Source organism: Emydura macquarii, unplaced genomic scaffold, assembly GCF_026122565.2.
Source record: "Emydura macquarii macquarii isolate MOO-44397 ecotype Brisbane River unplaced genomic scaffold, CSIRO-AGI_Emac_v2 contig_1451, whole genome shotgun sequence".
In the NCBI taxonomy this organism is placed as follows: domain Eukaryota; kingdom Metazoa; phylum Chordata; order Testudines; family Chelidae; genus Emydura; species Emydura macquarii.
Genome location: NW_027131588.1, coordinates 4,200,524 through 4,221,852, shown reverse-complemented (window position 1 = coordinate 4,221,852; position 21,329 = coordinate 4,200,524). Strand labels below are relative to the sequence as shown.

At 41.3% G+C, this 21,329-nt stretch overlaps 1 protein-coding gene across 12 annotated transcripts in view; it reads left to right on the top strand.

Moving 5' to 3' along the window:
• The window catches only part of MPDZ (multiple PDZ domain crumbs cell polarity complex component), a 270,908-nt gene that overhangs the window by 105,369 nt on the left and 144,210 nt on the right, over positions 1 to 21,329 (top strand). For 9 of the 12 annotated variants that reach the window (XM_067553100.1, XM_067553090.1, XM_067553097.1 and 6 more), the window contains 7 exons: positions 7,698 to 7,802; positions 8,941 to 9,036; positions 9,613 to 9,790; positions 12,715 to 12,825; positions 13,370 to 13,453; positions 17,772 to 17,843; positions 19,751 to 19,913. In XM_067553100.1, coding sequence (XP_067409201.1) covers positions 7,698 to 7,802; positions 8,941 to 9,036; positions 9,613 to 9,790; positions 12,715 to 12,825; positions 13,370 to 13,453; positions 17,772 to 17,843; positions 19,751 to 19,913 — 809 coding nt within the window. The remainder of the gene's footprint in view (positions 1 to 7,697; positions 7,803 to 8,940; positions 9,037 to 9,612; positions 9,791 to 12,714; positions 12,826 to 13,369; positions 13,454 to 17,771; positions 17,844 to 19,750; positions 19,914 to 21,329) is intronic. The other 3 variants (XM_067553101.1, XM_067553098.1, XM_067553095.1) reach the window with 2 other exon arrangements.

The window sequence follows — 21,329 nt, the reverse complement described above, 5'->3', positions numbered from 1 at the left end:
GGTAGCAAGAGCTATGGCTTTGGCAGTGGCCATGCAGCAGTGTTGTAGGCTGTAGTCCTTGGGTCTGTCCCAGGAAGTGCAGCAATCCATCCAGCACCTGCTGTTTGATGGGTCTGTGCTCTTTTTGAACCAGACGGACACCAAGCTGCACGGTCTGAAGGACTTCAGGGCTACCTTATGTTCTCTACGCGCCTCAGGCCTCAAGGCGGCAGTTCCGTCCTCAGCAACAGCATCAGCAGCCCAGGTGTCAGGCCTCGTGTTTTGGTGCCTATAGGAGGAGAGACAGAGACCAGAGCTTTAGAAGGCGCAGACCAACCTCCTCATCAGGCCAACAGCAGGGTCCCTCGCGGTGCTCCGGTGGCCATCACCAGCCGTTTTGATGGTGCACCTGAGGACAGCCTACCAGCTGGCGATCAGGATCCTCCCTTCCTGAAGCTTATGAATCATCTCATCTTCTTTCTTCCCAAATGGGCCCGTATCACATCAGACTACTCGGTCCTTGAGATTGTCGAAATGGACTATACCCTTCCATTTTCTTCCCTTTTCCCCCCTTCAGCCCTCCCTTCCTTGTCCCTCTTCAGGACCCCTCTCATGAGCAACTTCTGAAGCAGGAGGTGGAGAGCCTCCTCAAATTGTGGGCAGTGGAGGAAGTTCCACCAGACAGGACAGGAGAGGAAGGGAGTTTTCTCCCAGTACTTCCTCATTCCCAAGGCAAAGGGGGGCCTCAGACACATTTTAGACCTGCGTGGGTTGAACAGGTTCCTCGGAAGGCTCAAGTTTCACATGGTCTCCTTAGCCTCCATCATTCCCTCCCTAGAGACTGGTATGCCATCCTCGACCTGAAGGACCCATATTTTCATATTGCAGTTTTTCCTAGTCACAGGAGATTTCTCCTGTTTGTCGTGGGCCGTTCCCATTTTCAGTTTACGGCCCTCCCGTTTTTGGCCTTTCTTCCACCCCATGGGCATTCACGAAGTGCGTGGCGGTTGTTGTCATTCACCTCAGGCGACAAGGCATGCAGATGTACCCGTATCTGGACGACTGGCTAATCAAGGGCAGGTCTCGGTCCCAGGTCCAGAACAGTTTCAACCCAGCAAGAGCCGCCAATCAGCACCTAGGGCTGGTGGTGAATGAGCAGAAGTCCACACTAGTGCCAGTGAAGCTAATAGAGTTCATTGGGGTCCTTCTTGACTCTACACAGGCCACGGCTTTGCTGCCGCAACCTCGGTTCAAAGCAATATCGAGCTTTATCAGACACCTCTGTGCCTATCCACTTACAATGGTCCAGGCCTGTTTGCAGTTGATAGGTCACATGGCAGCCTGCACGTACGTGGTATACCACGCACGCCTGAGGCTCTGACCGCTCCAGTCCTGGCTGGCCTCAGTATATGCCCCAAGCAGTAATTCTCTGGACAGAGTGGTAACTGTGCCCCCACAAGTCCTCTCCTCCATAGACTGGTGGCTGGATCCCTGAGCAGTCATGCGGGGGAGGGGGGCGGGGTACCCTTCAAAGACCTGGTTCCCTCAGTTACACTGATGTCGGATGCCTTGAACCTAGGGTGGGGCGCGTATATCAGCTCCAACCACAGTACACAAGGGACCTGGTCGGATGGGGAATGGGGGCTGCACATTAACATCAAGGAGCTCAGGGCAGTGCGTGTGGCATGTTCCTCGCCTTCCTGAAGGGCAAGGTGGTCTAAGTTTTGACGGACCACATGGCCACGATGTATTACATCAGCAAGCAGGGCAGGGTCCGCTCCCCAGCCCTGTGTCGGGAGGCGACACACCTGTGGGACTTTGCCGTACAACACAGTATACATCTGGTGGCTTCCCAGTGTAAAGAATTCCACAGGGGACTGCCTCAACCGGTCCTTCTTACCCCACCACAAGTGGTCACTCCACATGAAGGTAGTAGACATGCTCTTCCAGAGGTGGGGGTCTCCGAGTGGACCTCTTCACATCTGAGCTGAACGAGAAGTGCCGTCAGTTCTGCTCCATTTGTGGGCTGGGCAGAGGGGCTGTGTCCAATGTCTTTCTCCTTCCGGGGTCGGGAGCCCTTATGTACGTCTTCCCGCCCATACCATTAATCCACAAGGTTTTGTTGGAAATCAAGAGAGTCAAGGCGGATATCATTCTCATAGCACCTGCCTGGCCAAGGCAGCATTGGTTTACGACGCTGCTGGAGCTGTCGATTGCCCCACCCCCGCTAGAATTGCTTCACTGGCACAATCTCCTCTCCCAGGACCATGGTCGGTTACTACATCTGGACCAGGAATCTCTGCACCTGATGCTGTGGAGGCTCTGTGGTTGAATCCGGAGGAACAAGCCTGTTCATCTCAGGTGCAGCAGATTCTAGTGGAGGGTTTCCTCTTACCCATTAGAATGTTGTAACTAGCCGAGTGGACATGGTTTACCTGCTGGGCGGCGTCCCGGGGTATCTCGGCCCAGCAGGCCTCAATCCAAATGATTTTAGACTACCTATTACACCTTAACCTGCAGGGCCTACCTTTTGCCTCACTGAGGATGCATCTTGTGGCTCTTTCCGCTTTTCACCCCTCGATCCATGGGAAGTTGGTGTTTTCTCATGATAGGGCAGTCAGGTTCATGAAGGGCATAGAGAGGCATTACCTTCAGGTTAGGAATCCACTTCCTCCCTGGGATCTAAATTTGGTGTTCGCTATACTTACAGGCGCCCCGTTCAAGCCCTTATCCACCTGTCCCTTGTTGTTGTTATCCTGGAAGATGGCCTTTCTGGTAGCGATCACCTTGGCTAGAAGGATGTCAGAGATTAGAGCGCTTACCTCGGATCTGCCGTTTACAGTTTTCTATAAGGATAAGGTCCGATTGCGGCCTCACTTTGCATTCTTGCCCAAAGTGGTGTCTCAATTTCATTTTAATCAGGATATCTTCCTACCTGTTTTCTTTCCAAAACCTCTTGCCTCAGACGAGGAACACCATTGACATACACTTGATGTATGGAGGACCCTAGCTATCTATGTAGAGTGGACGAAGTCGTTCGGTGAGTCCACACAACTTTTTCTGGCAGTGGCTGACAGGATGAAAGCCTCACCTGTTTCAGCGCAGAGAAACTCCTCGTGGATAATCTCCTGTATTAGATTCTGCTATGAGCAGGCGAAGGTGCCTCTCCCAGGGGCAGTTACAGCCCATTCTACCAGGGCGCAGGCCTCGTTATCAGCTTTTCTGGCTCAGGTGCCCATTCAGGACATCATGCAAGGCTGCTACCTGGTCCTCAGTGCACACCTTCGCCTCCCATAATTCAACAAGCACTTGATGACGCCAGTGTTGGCAGGGCAGTGCTGCCGACGGCTTACCGATGAAATCCGATCCCGCCTACAAGGTATTGCTTGGAAGTCACCTAGAATGGACATGAGCAAGCACTCGAAGAAGAAAAGACTGTTATTTGCCTTGTAACTGTTGTTCTTCGAGATGTGTTGCTCATGTCCATTCCGTTACCCACCCCCCATTGTCGGTGTTGATGGCAAGATGGAACTGATGGGGCATAGGGCCGGTGGCACCCCCTATACCATGGCATGTGTGCAGGGTCCAGGGGGCACCAGAGCTGGACCTATGGGTACTGCTAAGGGGAAAAATTTTCTGGTAACCGTGCATGGGGGCGCGCACGCACCTAGAATGGAATGGACATGAACAAAACATCTCAAATAACAAGTTACAAGGTAAGTAACCGTCTTTTTTTTATTTGTGGTGATGGTTTCTGGTATACTAGCAAATGTTTTGTAGCACGTTTTGTGAAATAACTGAAGTTTTTATAATAATTGGCTACATAAAAAAACAAATAGGAGAATTCACAAATGGAGCTTTCTATCAAATCTTAGCCAAGAAAAGAGAAGAGCGAGGCAGGTTTTGTATGCAAATGATAGGGTATTTGGATTAGGGAAGTTTACATTAGCAAGATTGTACTGTATTTAGGAGCATTCAAATTGTGTTTGCTTTGGTATGTTTACTGTAGACCGAGGATTGGTAGAACTTGACCTATTGGGCCCAATTCTTCCTTCAAGAAGACTAACAAGAATAGCTCCTACTGATTTAAATCAGTAGGATTTGTGTGTGCCTATCTCAGGGCAAAATTTAGACTGTTTGTTTATATAAAACATTATATTAGAATTGATTAGAAAGTCTGGCTTGCCATGTTCACATTTGCAACTATAATGGTGAGGGTAAGACACTTGCAAGATTTTGTGGACATGATCCTTTGAGACAACACACTGTTTTGTTTTGTTGTTTTCTTCTTAATCTGGTGTTTTAGGTCCTGTATCTGGGTGAGCTCTTGGTGGAAGACTCCAGGGAGGACAAATGTGGTTTTACATCACCATGCTGGTGTCATGATCCTGGTGGTCAGACCACCTACCAGCACAATTTAGAGCAGCCTCACGACTGTTCTAAATTGCCTCCAGCTACCCACCGTCCCAAAGGGCTATTCTAGCTCCAGGAGAGTAGTGGCCCTCACACACAAATTACATCTCCCTTTGGCTGGCCCTTCACCCTATGCACCGAGTCTCTACACCACCTGGCGACTGCTGTACATCTGATGAAGCTGGTTTTATAGCACCTTTGTGCTGCTAGAGTGGTGTAAAAGGACCACATTGAGGCCAAGAATCTGACTCCTTGGATTTTAAAGATATAATTTCCTGATTTTTTTTCTCTTTAACAATAACATGTATAAAGGATTGTACCAATATCTTCGAACTGCATTCCTCATAAACAAGTACCAAGACCTTAAAAAACAAAACAATAAGGAAAGTCCACAAGCATGTGGGTGCCTAAAGTTAGACATTTAGATCCATATTTAAATACCTGAATATAAGTGGCCTAATTTTCAGAGATGCTGAGACCCCACAACTCCCACTGACTTCAGTAGGAGCTGCTGCTTCTCAGCACCTCTGAAAATTAGTCCGCTGATTTAGATGCCTAATTTTAGATACAGGTTTAAAATGTTTCCCTTAACAATGTTTCCCTTTGTGCCTCAGTTTCCCAGCTTTGCAGAATGCACATATATATCTCACAGGGCTGTTATGAGGAATAATTAATGTATATGAAGCTCTTTGACATCCTCATTTGAACTATACTATATACATATCCTGGCTTAATGCATTGTTTGACTGGCATAATTATTCATTTAATTAATGTCCAAGGGAAGCCAGAGGTGGGAGAACACAGGATTCCTCTGCCATTTAGCTAAGGACTAGTTAACTCTAATCTTGTACAGATGTAAGGAGAAGAATGAGGGGAAGGAGCCTCACTGGCCACTTGAACCTTTGCATGGGGGCCAAGCATCGTCATTGTCCTTTTGCACCAAGCATGCCAGGACTGGAAAACTAGAACTCGCAGTACAGTTGAAACAAATATTGGGCATGCCCTATATCGACCAACAGCTGGGCGAGATCTTTAAAAGGAGCCAGCAGATGCCATTTCTGTGTGCTCCTCCAGGACCACTCTGCTCTTTCACGTACTGTGGGCAGTAGCATAACTCCACATTTTAGCCACAAAGGAGGAGGTCCAAGTGTTCAAACTAGCAGAGACACTGTTTATGACCCTGAATACTTTATTGCAGATACCTTTTAAAACAATTTTACTGTTTGTGTTTATGTCTGCATTTATATTATGATGAAATTAGATTGATTTGAGTGAAGAGTGGAAGTAACTACACCAATGGATGCTTTACTCTTGTTTAAATGACATTTTAATGTGTTCATGGCTTTCATAATGGCAGGAATTCTTATGAGCTAGCCTAATAGTGCAACAATGGTAGTTGTGTTGCAGTGTGAGAGCGCACACTCAGCTGGAGAGATGAGATTAAGGGGCCAGGGAGGTTATTTTAAAACATGGGGAAATACAGAGGGAACGTTGCAAAATAATTGTATGAAAAGTTTTGATTTGGTCCTTTTTTTTTTTTTTTTTTTTCCCCCATTTCCGAACGTAGGCATGGTAATATAAATGTGTAGTGCTGTTGTATGTCCATTAGCAATGTTCTACTCATGAGGAAATGCAAGTAGAAATCTGTGGTATTGCTCTCAGTGCTCTGTGTTTGGCATTGTGTGTTTCGGAACAGAAAAGCACTCGGTAATTGGCACTAGTGTTTTGAATGGGGCATTTTCATGATGGCCCAGGCACAACAGACTATAGGTCTTAGGAAGAAAACACAAGCAACATGGAGGGTGGGAAAACCTGAAATTTCAGCCAAAGGGACACAATTTTATTGGAGAGGATTGAGTAGAAGAGACATTATTTCTTCCTCAGTGGAAGTCCCTTTGGCGTTTTTGAGGCCATGTGATTGAGTGGTGGGGAGTAGCGCATGACTTCTCAGGGATAGTGTAGGGGGCCTCTCTGTCGTCAGTTTTATACCCCAAAGCTGTAGGTATACAGCATTGTTTTATGTAATTCCTTCCATGTGCTCTTCCCTTTGCGCTGTTGTCATGTGCAGTTGAAAACTAATAGGAGCACAAGATAAGAGAGATTTTTGTGTAGTAGTGAAAAGGAATTGGGATTCCATGCAAATACCCCAGCCCTGTGCAGATATACTTAGTGTTGCAGGATTTCCTTCCTCATGGATCTTGGGATCCCTGCATTTGCCAGGCTTTGTCTTTATGCCCATTCTGTGGATGAATAAATTGCCTTGCCTTTTCTGCAACCAGATGATTGGCAGGATAGACCCTAGTTTGATACTAGTAAATTTTCTTCCTGTATAGGACATGATTTTTGTTTTTTTGGAACTTAAGACTTTTAACTGGGGGGGGAGGGGGAGATGAAGAAAGCAAGTTATTTTCCCCCACTAAACAGTGGGAACAAGAGACTGAGATTCCCTTGGTTGTTTAGGTTCTTGTCTTTTGGAACTGTTCTCAAATATCTAGCTATAGAAAATGTTCTCTCACCATTATTATGCTGTTCATCGGCTGTCTTAGAGTTCTCTATTCTTTTAATTGGTTAGAATGTTGATGGGCTGTTGGGAGTCTTTTTTTTCTCCAGGAAGATGTCCTTGGCATTGGCATTGGCTGTAGAACAAGGAACAGTACCCTTTTCCTTCATGCCCTTCGCCTCTACTGTTTTGATGATGTGCTGTTCAGGCTCCTTCTCTCTGTATGCATCGCCTTCATAGCTGTCATTCCTTTTACCTGCTGCTCTTTTTTTTTCTGTTTGTTAGGGTTTTTTTTTCCATAGAAATATTGGAGACAAAAATCAAATTCAAAACCTTGATGGAAATCACAAAGGCTACTGTAAAATTTGTGCACACAAGCTTCCAGAAGTACTTCCTGCTAGCATTTGGGATAATAGTGCTGCTGCACTCCAGTCATGTTCTTCAGCATGCTGATGTCGAGGGCTTTTTGTTGTGAACCAGTCCTTTAGCATGACAGTCTTTGCCACAAGTGAACTGTGCAACTTCCAGCACTAGAAATTAAAAATGGTGTGATGAACACCAGCTGGCTTGATGAAGTGGACAGCAGCTAACATGGCCACAGGTGCATGATAATGTGATTGTTTAATTAGGGATATGCTTTGCATAGTTGCAAATCAATGTTCCTTGTACCTGGGCTATCAGTGATAGCACTTTGGCTTTCACATCAATTGATACTTCAGATAGTCTTAAAAGGCTATCATTCAGCCTTTCCTTAGACATAACTTATTACTTCTGTTTTGCTTTTGTGTGTTTTGTTTTATTGCAGGATTATGTATGTGCCAGCAGAACATCTGGAAGAGTACAAAGCCAGTTTGGGACAACAACCAGAGGAAGCGATGCCATTCGATCTCTTTTCTGCGCATATTGTAAGGTGAATCAATATGCTCTCCTATTATCATACTGTAAAAGCTCTTTGCTTTAACTCTCGGACATCAGTATTGCAGACATCTACTCGTAGAGAGAGTTCTTTTGTGGGAAGGCAAAATATCAAGATTTTTTTATTTATCGTTATGGTAAAGGGCTGACAAGTAGTTTTTGTGCCTGGGGCTAGCAGTTTTTCATGACATGTCATTGAATGAGAAGATGTTGGAGGGGGGGGGAGAGGTGTGCATGTTTGTGTAAATACTGGTTGGGAATACTCTAAATAGTTTTTTAAAGCAATGAAATACAGGAAAAAATACTGATATTTCAGCATTGTGAACTAAAAGTGAAACAATTGGAATATTCTGTGAAATCAAGCATTGTAGGGGAAATTTCAGAGAAAATTTCAAATATGTCTTAGCTGTACTCTTCCATAATTTGAAAATGACTTTTCTGTTGTATCTAGAATGTATTTTGCAACAATTAGTTGTGAATTTCCAGTTACAAAATGAACTGTTCTCAGCATTCTCTTAGTTCTCGGAAAATCATTAGAATTATTGGCCAGGATTTTCAAAAGTGGCTACTAATATTGGGCACCTTCTTTTCAGTGTGAGCCACTTTAAAGAAACCTGACTATTGGAGGGAGGAGAAGGGGTACAGCACTTTCAGGATGTTTCAAGCTGGGCACCAAAATCACTAGTCACTTTTGAAAATCATATCTGTTATATTTTCCCCTTTGGAAACTCAACTTCAATTTGCTTAAATTTTGGCTTATCTCCCATTCAGAAATGTAGAGTATTCTATTCTGTGGTTGTCATTTGGTGAAAGCTTTATTGCAGATGGTGGAAGGGGAATTCCTAAACACAGCATATATTATATCAGATTTCCTGTAAGGAAGTTCATTGTAAGGGTGGTGACTCTAGATGGTTCACAGCTGTACCATCAGAATTTTAAATCTTTCTTACAATATAAGGGAAACACTTAGAAGTGTGCTAGATACTGGAGTACTTTTTAGTCACTTTTTGGCTACCTCCATGCACTATAGAAATTCTAATTCTGGCAGTTTGATCTGTTAGGTGACATTATGCAACGAGCACCAGTAACTTTATTAGGATTTTTAAAGTACTTTGTGTGCTTTTATTTATTAGCAGAGAAATTCCAGAACTACCTGAACGTGAAGAAGGGGAGGGAGAAGAAAGTGAACTTCAGAATGCAGCTTACAGTCACTGGAACCAACCCAGACGGTGAGTATGAATGACACTCTCAAACTGTTGTATTGAAGTTGGAACTACTGTGGATCTTTTTGTATTCTGTAAAGTAAATAAGGAAGCAGTCAAAATATTGTAGTATTTATATCTATGCATTGCATAAATAGTGCATATTTATTTTTACTGTAGTCAGCCTAAATCCCTGTGATCCAATTTATATGCTGAGTGTCTGGGCAGATTAGGCTGATTAGTGCAAATTAAATTTAAAACTAAACCAGGAAACTACAAAATTAAGTCTTCTGCATAAATGAGTGGGATGGTATCAAAGCTCTGGAGATATCCTTTGAACTATAAGAATGTGCTGCTACCTCTAGCTCACATAGGAGATAAGAGGGTTAGCTAGAAACCCAAAATAAATGACACAGATTAGACACTAGAATAGACTTGTTGGCCACTCCCAACCCACTGCCACAGAAAGACATGCAAACATCTAAGAAAGATTTTTCTTAAATATGTTCCATAGAATCATACAAATGACAGACCATTGGAATTTACAGATGAGAGGTTCTGACGTAGATACAATGTATTCCTTTTTGTTTTTTGTCATGGTAGGATTGAGCTTTGGAGAGAACCTAGCAAGTCGTTGGGGATCAGCATTGTCGGTGGACGAGGGATGGGGAGTCGGCTGAGCAATGGTGAAGTTATGAGGGGAATCTTTATCAAACACATTCTGGAAGACAGCCCCGCTGGCAAAAATGGAACCTTAAAAACTGGAGATAGAATAGTCGAGGTACCATGCGGACTTATAATGTGCTTAACTTTTCACATGTATCTACATCAGCCTTGTGGACATAATCTTTTTTATGGCAATGCAAGATGATGTGATTGATTGATTTATTTAATTATTTATCTCATCAGCCATCATGGTAAAGGGCCAGCAAGTAGATTTTATGCCTACAGAAGATAGGACCTTTGAAGCGTACACAGTTGTCACTTTTTATTTAAATATTTCTGAATATAAACCACCACCACCATCAGAAAGGAATGTGGGTAACATTAGGATTACTGCACCTCTCCAATGTCTCCACTACTGGAAGCCCTCGAGCGTTGTAGTTACTTTATTAAGACCATAGTCCTACTGAGTGTTATGTTTTAATGCAAAGGGCCTCAGGCTTACACACAGCCTCAAATGTACACAGTTTTCAGAGTAACACAGGGATGCACAATACTGTAGATACTAGCCTCCCTTTAGACCAACTTATTCAGGAGAAAGATCACCATGTTCCATGCAGCCACACTGGGTAGTTGTAGAGATGGCCCTAGAGAGGAGAACTTTATGCAACTAGGCGTCACACTTCCCCCTCCATATTCATGCCTATCCAGATCCTATCTTTCCTCTCCACTTATGCTCCACATCTGGGTATGAGTACATAAAGTTGTGCTTAGCTGCTAATAGGGAGGTGGTTAGAGCCAAATCTGTGGAGCCACATACAGCAACTTTTCCACCCCTGATGCTAGGTTAGGTGGAGATCTTTCTCCTGATCCCTTTTTTGCCATCTCTGCAGAGATGGTGCACTCTATTTCATTTCACCCTTGTTCAGCATTGAAGCTAAGTTGGTAGCCAAGATTAAGCTATATTCTTTCTAAAACTGTTCTCAGGTTATGCACTACTCTTTGATTTCTAGTATTGTTCTCTGGACCCGAGCTGCCATTCATTAAGTACATGGCAAGCCAGATGGCAGAGACTGTGATTCTGCCTCTGGGGTTGGGTGATTCTAGGTGGGCAATGTTTAAACTGGCCTTATAGAGCTGCTACCCCAGACAAAGTATGGGACACAGGCGTAGGGCATCAGAATAGTGTCTACAATGAGCAGCCAGAGAGGACTGTAGAGCTTCCCTAAGCAACCGGTATGGAGATGGAATTTGGGCTGGAGAGGACCAATTTATAACATACTGTGTAAATAAACACGTACATAATAAAAAGAAACGGCTCCATCCAAGTACTCAGATGACCACCTATCTAAACACCAGGGCAGAGCTCTATTTAGTATTGGCTTTATATGATGGCACACATAGTTTTGTATTTAGAAGTGCTTGGAGTTGGCCTAAGTGTGTTGGTCCATCTCTAATGTATGAAGACATCGGTTTAATACAGTGGTTTTCAACCTCTTTTCATTTGCTGACCCCTAAAAACTTCAAATGGAGGCGAGGACCTCTTTGGAAGTCTTACAAATAGTCTGTGGACCCCTGAGGATCCCCGGACCACAGGTTGAAAATCACTGGTCTAAGGATGAGTACAAGGATGAAAATTACATTTACTTTGCAGAATGGCTCGAATGGTCAATATGAATGAGTCATTGGATTTTAATGAGTATACTAACTCTCCCAGAGAATGAAACTTGTCGAGGTGGATATGAGAGTATACACATGGTAACCAGATGACTATAGATATAGCGTGTGGCTGTGTGACTATGTATGTCTGGATGGGCATGTATAGTTTCCCTTTCTCATACTATACCGTAATCTCGCTCTGCTCTCCAGTCAGCATCTGCCACTGCTTCAATTACTGGAAGTGTTAGAGCTGTAACAATGCTGCCCTTTTCCCAATAGATTTAGAATCTGCTAACTTAACTTGTTTTCCTTCTTATTTATATTGGATGGTTAAGTCTCAGATAAGATATGACATTAAAAATGCAGAAGTAATCCTCACTATATGGCTTCTTAAGCAATTACCACTAACAAATAACCCCTGTATTCTTGGCTTGTAGTTATTTTGGTCATTATGAATATGCTTTTTTAATACTAGCCTCCCCATAACGTACATTTTCCTTGGATACCAAGATAAACTTTTTTTAAAAAAATAAACACATCTGTACATACTGTTATACAGAGAGAGAGAGTGTTACATCTCAAATAATTATTTTTAGTCATCCTTTGTGAATGCTTTGTTTAGGGAGGAAGAAAAATTTTCAACTCTGAGCTAAAACTAGTTTCTGTGGGGGAATGTGATAGGAAAAAATTGCCTAACATTACTTTAAAAAAACAACTTTGCACTTCTATAGTGCTCCTCCACCAGGGATCTTCAGATGATTTGTAAGTATCATTTAATTAAACCTCACATTGGCTCAGTGAGGGAGGTAAAAACCGCCCTGATTCTGAGCCGTGAATTACTTAAGCAATGGTTGGCAAACACGATCATTGCTTTCATATTATTACGTATTCTGTAACTTTAGCTTTTGGGGCAAAATATTCACATGAAACCTGAATCAAGCAAATAAAAAAATTGTTTTAAAATCCTTTAGAATATTGAAAGCCTAAATTATATGGCTGAGATTTCAAAAGAGGCTAAGGGAAAGAGGCACCACAATTCTCAGAGTTAAATGTGGGTGTCTGTGTCCCTTCGGGCTTGTCTAATGTAGCAACACTAAGTTAATATGTCCAAGGGAGCTTTTAGTGTGCACCCGTGGGGCTCCTCTAGAGCGCATTGCTGTGCCATAGAGATAGGCTCTTAGATGTCTTTTGAAAATCCAGTTTATATGTTCTTGGTACCTAAGGACCTGATTCAACATATGTTTGATCCCCATTGACTTATTCTGCTGAGTGCAGAGGCCTTTGGCTCAGGCCGTAATAGAAGATCCAAAATCAAAATCTAGAAGCTGCTTCATTATGCTTTTACCTTTGTGTAATCTTAAGATGAGGCCTTCCAATTTTCAGGTGGATGGAATTGACCTCAGAGATGCAAGCCACGAACAAGCTGTGGAAGCCATACGGAAGGCAGGCAACCCTGTAGTCTTTATGGTACAGAGCATTATAAACAGACCAAGGGTAAGCATTTAAAATGTGAAAAAGAGATGGAAAAAATAGTGATAGTTTAAATAAATGTCCAACCTGGTATTATTGGGGGTTGGAGGAGGGGAAGAAAACATTTAATCCTGCAGGTTCCATCTCAACCATTTAGGAATGAATGTTTGGTTTAAATACTATTTCCATTTAGAATGACATTGATTTGGAATTGGGATTTACCTCCAGTATGCTGACTTCAGAATATTTTGAAAAATCTCAAGAATGATAGTTTGTTGAGGTAAAGGGTAGGAGCCTAACTAAAAACAAGCCTAAGAGATTGATATTGTGTCCAAGAAGTGCATGCAAAATATATAGCCACACTTTTATTATATTCAGTGAGCTTTAATGAAAGGACCTACAAGTACACCGAGAACATTTCTTTCATTAAGCTGCATGGACAATGCAAATACAAGCTAATAAGCTTTACAATAGTAGCTTGCATTAGCTGAAACTAAACTTCCTCATTGTAGATTCTGTGTAATCTGCATGTTTGTTTACTAGCTGTCTCATAACTTTTGTTTCCCAGCCAGAATCTCTCAATAGCTCTTCATCAGCCTCTGCTCTCAGTGGGCAGAAACCTACTAACCCATTTTACCATCAGTCATCTCAGGTAAAGTTGCATGGAATAGCTTTACTGAATGTTGGTTATTGGTACTCAGGCTGCTAAAATGAGTGTTGTGCATTTGCTATGATATGGGCAAGATTGACATTGTTTAATGAATGTTTAGGATGAGAGTGATGCTTTGACTTTATCACAGATGACTTCGTGTTTTATATGAGTTCCTTCAGGAATTTCTAAAATTACAATTCTCCTTGTTCGATTTCTCTAACCCCTAACTAGCTCTACTGTATTTTAAGATTGAATGTTTATTAAAATAGCCATACTTTCATATGTAAAGCAAAGCATTGCATGTGCTTGTCACTGTACACATGCTTTGTGATATAATTTTTAAACAACATTTTTTACTATCTTAATCTTTTGAAACTTACATCTGTACATATAAGAAGAACTTGTAAGGGAATTTCCAGTCTTCGTTCATGTGTACTCATCCAGACAGCTAGCTACATGCAGACAACAGCAATCTTTAATATGGTGCCACAACACATCTACTAAAAATGACTGTTTCAAAAGTGTCAGATTTTCCACTGTTGTATTCTTCAAGATACTGTATATGGAGGTGCCCCAAGACTAGAGTGTGGCCCAGATAATATGAATGGACTATGTTGCCCACCAGAAACAAATGTAGCAGTTCTGCATGCAAGCAGTTACGCACCACATCTGAGATTCATAATGACTCTGCTCTATTTATTTTTAAGTAAGAATTACCGATTGAGATGAGCATATCTCCAGTCACATTGCAGAGCTTCATCCTTATGAATTTTTGAATGCTTTATTTGCTCAAGTAACTAAATACTTTTATGCTAGTGGTTCCTTTGCTTGTGCTACATCCAAGTGTGCTCTCTTGCACAATGATATTGTTGACAACCGTCTGTGTTTTAGATTAAATGAAATGGAAGGTAATTCCCTGATTCACCCCTTGCACAGCCTCAGTAACTTCAACACAGTTGCACGAGTAGAAGTCAGGGCAGCCAGTGTCTTTTAGTTGACATACCATTGTGTCAGAAATATCTGAGGCACAAATGAGGTGGGGGATTGATTTTCCGTGTTAATGCTAGAGCTTGATTATTTATGCACAAAATATGTTGCGCTAATTTTATTTTATATAACTCTCCAAGATATAGTTTCAACTCTTATGCAGATAGCAAATGTGATGGCTAAATTTAATATGATCGTTAATTTCGCAAATAGTACTTTACACTAATGAAGACATCAGATCTGAATTGTATGTGTAAACAAATTCTTCTCATTGTTCTACTCTGGAGAAAATGTTCCCTGTCAAATTCGTAGGTGGTATTGCCAAAATGGTTCCCCGAAATGTTACATTGGCAAATTTAGAACTTATGTCTGAACATGAACGTTGAATAATTAATTTTTCAGTTTTAAGTGTTTAGCTGGTTCAGGGATTTCTTTACACAGTAAGATAAAGGGCTTGTCTACACAGAGCAGCTGTGCACACAAGTACATCAGAGGGCGTTAGGGGACCTCTAGTGTGCACCAGCAGGGTTTATATGGACCAATTAATGCGCAACAAGTTAGTGCACTTTAGAAGTCATTCCCCCATAAGGTTAATTACTCTACTGTGCAGACAGGCCCAGAGAATAGTAACTTTTTTCTGTCTTTTCCCTGAAAATTCTCATGCTGTTTTTATAATTTTTCCTTTATCAGTACTTAAGTTTGCACTTTTCCTTTTACCCACTACTTAGCACGTCTTGATTTTGTAACTGCGGTAGAAATTTCACACTTGACATTGCAAGAGGCATTCTATTCTAAGCACTGTGCTGCTTATTTTCCAACAGTATTAGGCTCATGGCTGGAAAGAATGTTGGCCAACATAGCAGCTGGTTCCTTTGTAGAATTAATTTGCATGAATCCAGGGCACTTGCAAACTTACTATAGAACATCAGAGTGGTTGCCTCCTTTCTTTTAAGTGAGTTTGTTTGTTTCAAAACAGTTCTGGGTCCTACAATAGAGTACAGTACAAGAACTGCCTCAATAACATTAAAACAAAGATTCAAAGTTTTTATGGTAAAAGCAACAATGTGATGAACAGAGGAAAAGTAACTAACTAGTTTGTTTCAGGAAAAGCTAGCTAATTTTTATTTTGTTAAGCCATAATCTCAATAAAGTTTATTTAAAAAAAGGTGGTCCCTCCCACTTATCTGCAGTTGTTTAATGACAATGTGCTATAATGAGATCCTGTATTACTAAAACTTCATTACTTCTGCAAAATATCTAACTGTCCGTTTACTAGTACACTACTGGGTGAGGTATTGCAAGTAATGAAAATGAAAGTTTACTTGTCAAAATAAAATAAAAGCACAAACTAAATTTTGCACGACATTTCCCCAAAATTGTTCTTATCTTTGTTCCCTTCCTAATTTGCAGACTTTGTATCCAGGCCATAAATGTGAATTGGTGACGTTCTACTATAGAGCCATGGAAGCATTTGGCTATAATCATATAATGAAAGAGGCAAATTTTTCATCATTCTCATTTCTGAGATTTTAAGACATGTAGTATGTGTACGAATGTGCATTTACACTGTGTATACCAATCCTGAATTTCTTATTCAGCAGAAAAGCTGCCATTTATGTCAATGGGAGTTCTACCAAAGTAAGGACCATGATGATTGGATCAAAAGACTGTAGGGGGAGATTTTCGGAGGCACAAATGGCACTTATGTGCTTAATTCCCATTGGCTCTGAGGGGGAGTTAGGTGCTTGACTGCTATTTGTGCCTTTAGAAATCTTCCCAATATGTAATTGTGGAAATGAAATACCAGCTCCATACTTGCTGTAGAATGAGGGAAATGGACCATACCATATGGGGTGGATCAAATGGGTGGATTATTCTTTTGCCTATCATTTAATGTCACCAATGTGTATCTAGGAAAAGCAAAAGTTACAGCAAAAGGTACAGCCTTTCCTGCCTTCACTCACTGATGTCTATAGCATACCATATGAAGCGGGCACTGTTTACTTAACACAAGATGCCTCAAGTGCTGTTCTATGAGCCACAAGGTTTTATTTTAAATCTACCTTTTTTGTTCTTTAGTTCCTTTTTGTTTGCTTTTTAGCAACCCCCATTGCCTTTCATGCAGCATAATCTTTTCTATGGGCCTGCTACCGATTCTCCTCAGTTCAACACTAACAAAGGTTGGATGATGTCTGACTGTCACCGAACATGATTTATGTGATCTGTGCTATTTGTATGTCCTTCTCTGCTTGAATGTTTACCACATTTGGGTAAAATACTGTGCTGGTGAGGATGGAAATTTTCTATACTAAATAAGAATGTGTAGAAGTATTGTGCAAATGCCAGATATATTAATCATAACCTCTAAGACTGAGATAGTCAGAGCCCCCAAGAGGAGTTTGGTAGCTCTGAAAATTTCAGCCTAAAATGAAATGGCTTTTCTCAACAACAGAGGTATTTTATTATCAGTTGCTTGTATGTCGGTCCTTTATCTGTATTTGTGGTGTTAGGAGTTTCCTACTTTATTTTTGCCATGAACAATGTGTCAATACCTCTCATTTTAAGATGGTGAAAATTTATTCATTTTTTGGAAATCTAGAAAAGTTAGATTCTCCTCTTCATGACTGGTGCTAATGAAAGTTTTGCATGTGCAGGGAGAGAACAGACTTTTAACGCATCCCTGATTAAAGGCCAAATCTCGTCTGCATGTACATGCATGAAGCTCTGATTTTGCACAGTCACTTGTAGCTGCTCATGCAGCTGGGAGATGAATTCAGCTGTAAATCTGGGCTTCCTCAATTTTTTGCATTTTTCCCTTAATCTCCTAAAATAACATCTCAGTGTATAAAGAATATGTTGTATAATTGCACATGCATGTTTTTGAGATATGTACCCACAGTTCTATTCTCATCTTAGAACTATAACAGAAGTAATTGCTTATAATTTCTAAATAAGCAGTTATTACAAAAAAAAATTCATGTTGCACATAATTACATGCAAAACCTAATGTTCTTGCAAATATTAGAGAAGTCAAAACCACCTGCCACCCCCATTCCAATCCTATTCCCAAGGACAGACAGCTTTTTTCTATTTCAGCCAGATTTTTGTGGAGAAGATGAAGAAGGCCTTGATTCAGTAAGATGCTTTGCTGAATCAAGGCTTAATTAGGCCATGTAAGCGATTTTGTCTATTTTAAAACAAAATGTGTGAATTTATTGCAGTTTATAAAATACACCTGTCACTTACAGATTTGTACATTATTGCACGTTGCTAATGCTACATATTGCCAAACGTACTATAATATATGGACTGCTGTTTTCTGTTACTGTAGGATGTGCAGAATCCTGTTAGGGTTGCCTTCCGTTGTTCCCCAACTAACCCTTTTGCTCCCACACCATTTAAGGTTTGTCTCCATATGAAAGTTACAGTAACTTGTGGTTGTGTGTCACACCCTTTTTGTGCTGTGTGTTTATACCTGTTTGTACGTGGCATGTGGTAATTTCAGAAGGTACTGCCTTTCCTTCCAAATGTGCCTGCTACATTGAAAGTGATATTGCTGTCCATTTACTGCCATTTTAAATACGTGCTGGGTTGTGACCAGAGCCACACTGGTAGCCGAAAGAATCCATGTGTTGTCAGATGTTTGCATTCCAATGTGTCATGAATCAAAATGGTTTAGGCTTTTGAATAGGGCCCAATTCAGAGAGGGGTGTGTGTGTGTGTGTGTGTGTGTGTGTGTACATAAAAGGGAGCGATTCTGCCCTCAAAGATGCATGCATAATTCCCAATGACTTTGGAAGACAGAATTTGGTCCTGTGTGTTTTTAATTGTGTGTTAGGGCCTTTATTTGTTTTACTTTTTGCTCGTAGAGGGGACTTGGAGCATTCATCTGCTTTCATATCAGCATTTGCTTAAACTTCAACCGGTGCAGAGTTTATACATGTACATAGCGAGGCGTAAGGAAACATTCCTTGTTCATCAAAATATGGCAATTTGTGCTTTCTTTTAATGATAAATCCACTGGATCTTCATTTGTCCATACAGAGGTGCGCCAGTCCTTCCAGAGCTAATGGATAGCAAACTATCTTGTTGTCTTGATTATGGTCTGCAGTACTGCAACATTTAATATTTAATTATATTTAATTATTATAATTTAATTATATTTAATTAATATTTAATATTTAACATTTAATATAATTCTCATTCAACATTGGCTCTGAAGAAGGCGTATTAAAATTGACTCCCTAACAACGCCATCTGAAATATTATTCTCTCACTTCCCACTAGAATCAGATCCTTAAAGCTGAAGTGAGGAAGATAAAAGCTGGAAGAAGCCAGTACCATACCTGCAAATTACAGTTCTCTAAAATACTACTGTTTTTCATAGGACATTTTTCCATTGCTGATTCTCAGCACCTGACTTATCAATTACGAAACCCTCATGGCCCATTCTGGCCTATTGTTTACCATTGATCACAATGCAAGTACACAAAAATTATATAAATTAAGATTGAGCCAAATCATACAGTCCTTGATCACATCTCCCTTAGGCAACCTGACTTTAATGTGTTAAAGGACTAAGGAATTGAGGATTTAACCAAGATTTGCAGTAGTAATTTGTGTGCATATAGTTTTGTTTTTATTTAATAGAAATGAATCTCACACAAGACCAAAAGTAGTTTTTTTCTTTTTTTGATGGCTAAATTTTCTCCTTTTTGACATGATTTTTCATAGGTTTTATAGGAGACATGTAAAGAACTTTTGAAGAAGGCATTATTGCTTTCTTCACAGTAATTTGTTTTTTAAAATGTGCCTTTCAACCAACGTTTCGGCTAAATATTTTTTTTACAAAATTCTTCAAAGCCACCTTAACTCCATTCCTCCATCTCTACAAAATTATACCAGAAGAAATTGTTTAGTGGTTCAGTTTTTTTCTTTAGCTATAAAAAAGAAATCCTGTTTAAATTTGATATTGAAAAAAATATTTGCAGCTTTGACACAAGGTTGAAAGCAAACACATAAAGCAACACACAAAACTTCACTGAACTGGGCTTTTAATGTCAGTTCTGTTTGCTTAAAAATACATTTGGAGTCTTACTCCTCCTTGCCTAGTGTTCTTTACATCTGATCTCCTGAAGCATCTCTGTGCTATGTCTTTTTTGTTTAGAATTTCTGTTGCTTGGTGTTTAAATTTAAAAGCCATAGTTATTGCCATTTTCATATTTGAATATTTCATATTTTCGTATACTAGGTTACCCTGCACAAGAGCTTGCATATACTTAGCCCTTGCATTTTTCTTGCTCTCCACAGGCATCCAGTCAGTCAGATTCAGAGCCAGAAAAGACTTCATTTAGTAACTTGCCTCTGCCCCCTCCTTCAGCATTTTCAGGAATGAACTGCGAAGTTGCACAGTCATCTTCCAGCAAAATCCCAGAGGATGTGGAAGATGTTGATGAGTTTGGTTACAGCTGGAGTAAGTTTATTTTTTGGTATCTAAAATGCTTCACATTGAAACAGCAATGATGTGGAGGAGGTTTGGGGTCAAGTTGAACTCCTTCATTTTCATCTGTTGAGTAATCTGGGTATAAATTTTACTTTCAGCTTTCGGTTTTGCTTGGACAAATGCACATTCTTGAAACACAAAATCATTTGCCCTTGTTCTGTGCATTCAGTTTCAATGCTAGTCCTGGTAAATGCAGGTTCTACCCTGCACCTAATGAACCACATAAGAATTTCAATGTGGTATATGTAACTCATGGCATTAGCATATACAGTTCTGTAATCTCACCTGCAGTTAAAATGGGGGTGTGATGGACAGCCGAAGGGGACAGACTAGTGCTTTTAGAAAAAAATCCTAGAAAAAAAATAGAATCATAGAAATGTAGGGATGGAAGGGACCTCGGGGGGTCTAGTCTGTCGCCCCATGCTGAGTGAGTACCAAGTATATCTAGATCATCTGTAATGGGGGACATTCACATCTTGAGTGCCTTCTGCAGCTGCGTCTGATACTACAGGCATTTTCCTGTGCCTGGTGCCCCTCGTAGGTTGTTGACCTTTCTAAGCAGGTCTTCAGTGGCTCAGCCCTCCAGCCTGGTGACACAGTCAGAATGGATGACCCCCTTATGGGGTAGCAAAGAGTTCAACAAAGTGTCAGCCTTCACCAGAGCCTTCAAACCAATCTCTGGGCTCATCTAAATACCATCCTTCACTTAGGCTTCTAACCAAGCCTTGTCCCCTTTTTCATGGCTAGTGGGGGAACTTGGGCCTGCCCACTATTCTGGGTTCCAACCCATGCACCTTGTAAACAGCAGCCACGTACTGTTTACTTTAGTTGGTGGCTGCTATATTCCCTGGGCCTTTTCCCACCTGGTCTCTTTTTTTGCCTCTGTCCATTACCTTAGGACTAGAGCACCTAGCAAATGCAGCACATCGAGCTCTTTTGGCCAGAGTGGAATAGAGCCCTTCACAGGACTTTGTTAATCCTGCTCCCACTACACTAGTCCCATGCAGTACTCTAGAGTGGAGCACCTTTCCTTGCCTCTTTGATCCCAGCAAGTGACTGATCTGCTCAGACCCTGCAGCTACTTTTATCTGAGCCTGCTGGACTCTGATTGGCTGCTGCTGTGCAGCTTTTCTAAGCAGGCCTGTAGGATCCATCTTTGCTTCTCCTTTCAAGGGAGGGGGTGTAGCAGACCTCAGGGGCCATGAAGGGCCAGGCACACCCTGTCGCATCATCCTTGATGGGTTGGTCTAACCTGATCTTAAGAACCTCCAGTGATGGGGATTCCACACCCTCCTTTAGAAGCCTGTTTCTAGTGTTTAGCTATCCTTATAGTTTGAAAGTTTTCCTAATACCTAATTTCAATCTTCCTTGCTACAAATTAAGTCA